Source organism: Pteropus alecto, unplaced genomic scaffold (assembly GCF_000325575.1).
Source record: "Pteropus alecto unplaced genomic scaffold, ASM32557v1 scaffold98, whole genome shotgun sequence".
NCBI lineage: Eukaryota > Metazoa > Chordata > Mammalia > Chiroptera > Pteropodidae > Pteropus > Pteropus alecto.
Window position 1 is genome coordinate 4,873,751 of NW_006443570.1, and position 543 is coordinate 4,874,293.

Below are 543 nucleotides of genomic sequence, written 5' to 3' on the forward strand. Positions count from 1 at the left end.
CCCTCCCGCCCCCAGCCAGAGGGAGCGGAGCCTAGGCTAGCTCCGGGGGGCGGGCGCTGGAGCGTAGCGCATCCCTGTTTGTCCGCGGAGCGGACTAACTGGAAGCCCGGCGCTGCCGCGGGTGTCGGGCGATGGGGGCAGGTGCCACCGGCTGCGCCATGGACCCGCTGCGCCTGCTGCTGCTGCTGATGCTCCTGGGGGTGAGTGCTAGCCAGAGGGGAGCCAGCTCCTTTAAACCGGACCGGAACCTCAATGGGTCCAGGTCTCGCTGAGGGAAAACAGAACAGAGCATTGGGGTCCCAGATGCTGGGGATGGATGGCGGGAGAGGAGCTCCGATACCAGGATCCATGGAGGGGCGTCTAGGGTTCTCAGGGTGCAGAGGCGATGCTGAGATCCAGGATAGAGACGCGGGCAAGAGGGGCGCACGGATGCGGGTACTCGGGTACCGCGCAGGTGTGAGTGGAGGAGCTGGGAGGGGTCTCTGAGGAGAGGGTCCTGGGACTCTGGGATGCCTGGGTTCTTCGGAAGAGGGCGCTTGAATG

General features: G+C 66.3%; 1 protein-coding gene across 1 annotated transcript in view; it reads left to right on the forward strand.

Moving 5' to 3' along the window:
* The first annotated feature begins 17 nt into the window (after positions 1–17).
* NGFR (nerve growth factor receptor) overlaps positions 18–543 on the forward strand; it is a 16,551-nt gene continuing 16,025 nt past the window's right edge. Inside the window, exon 1 of the mRNA XM_006924778.1 lies at positions 18–200. Coding sequence (XP_006924840.1) covers positions 132–200 — 69 coding nt within the window. The 5' untranslated portion in view covers positions 18–131. The remainder of the gene's footprint in view (positions 201–543) is intronic.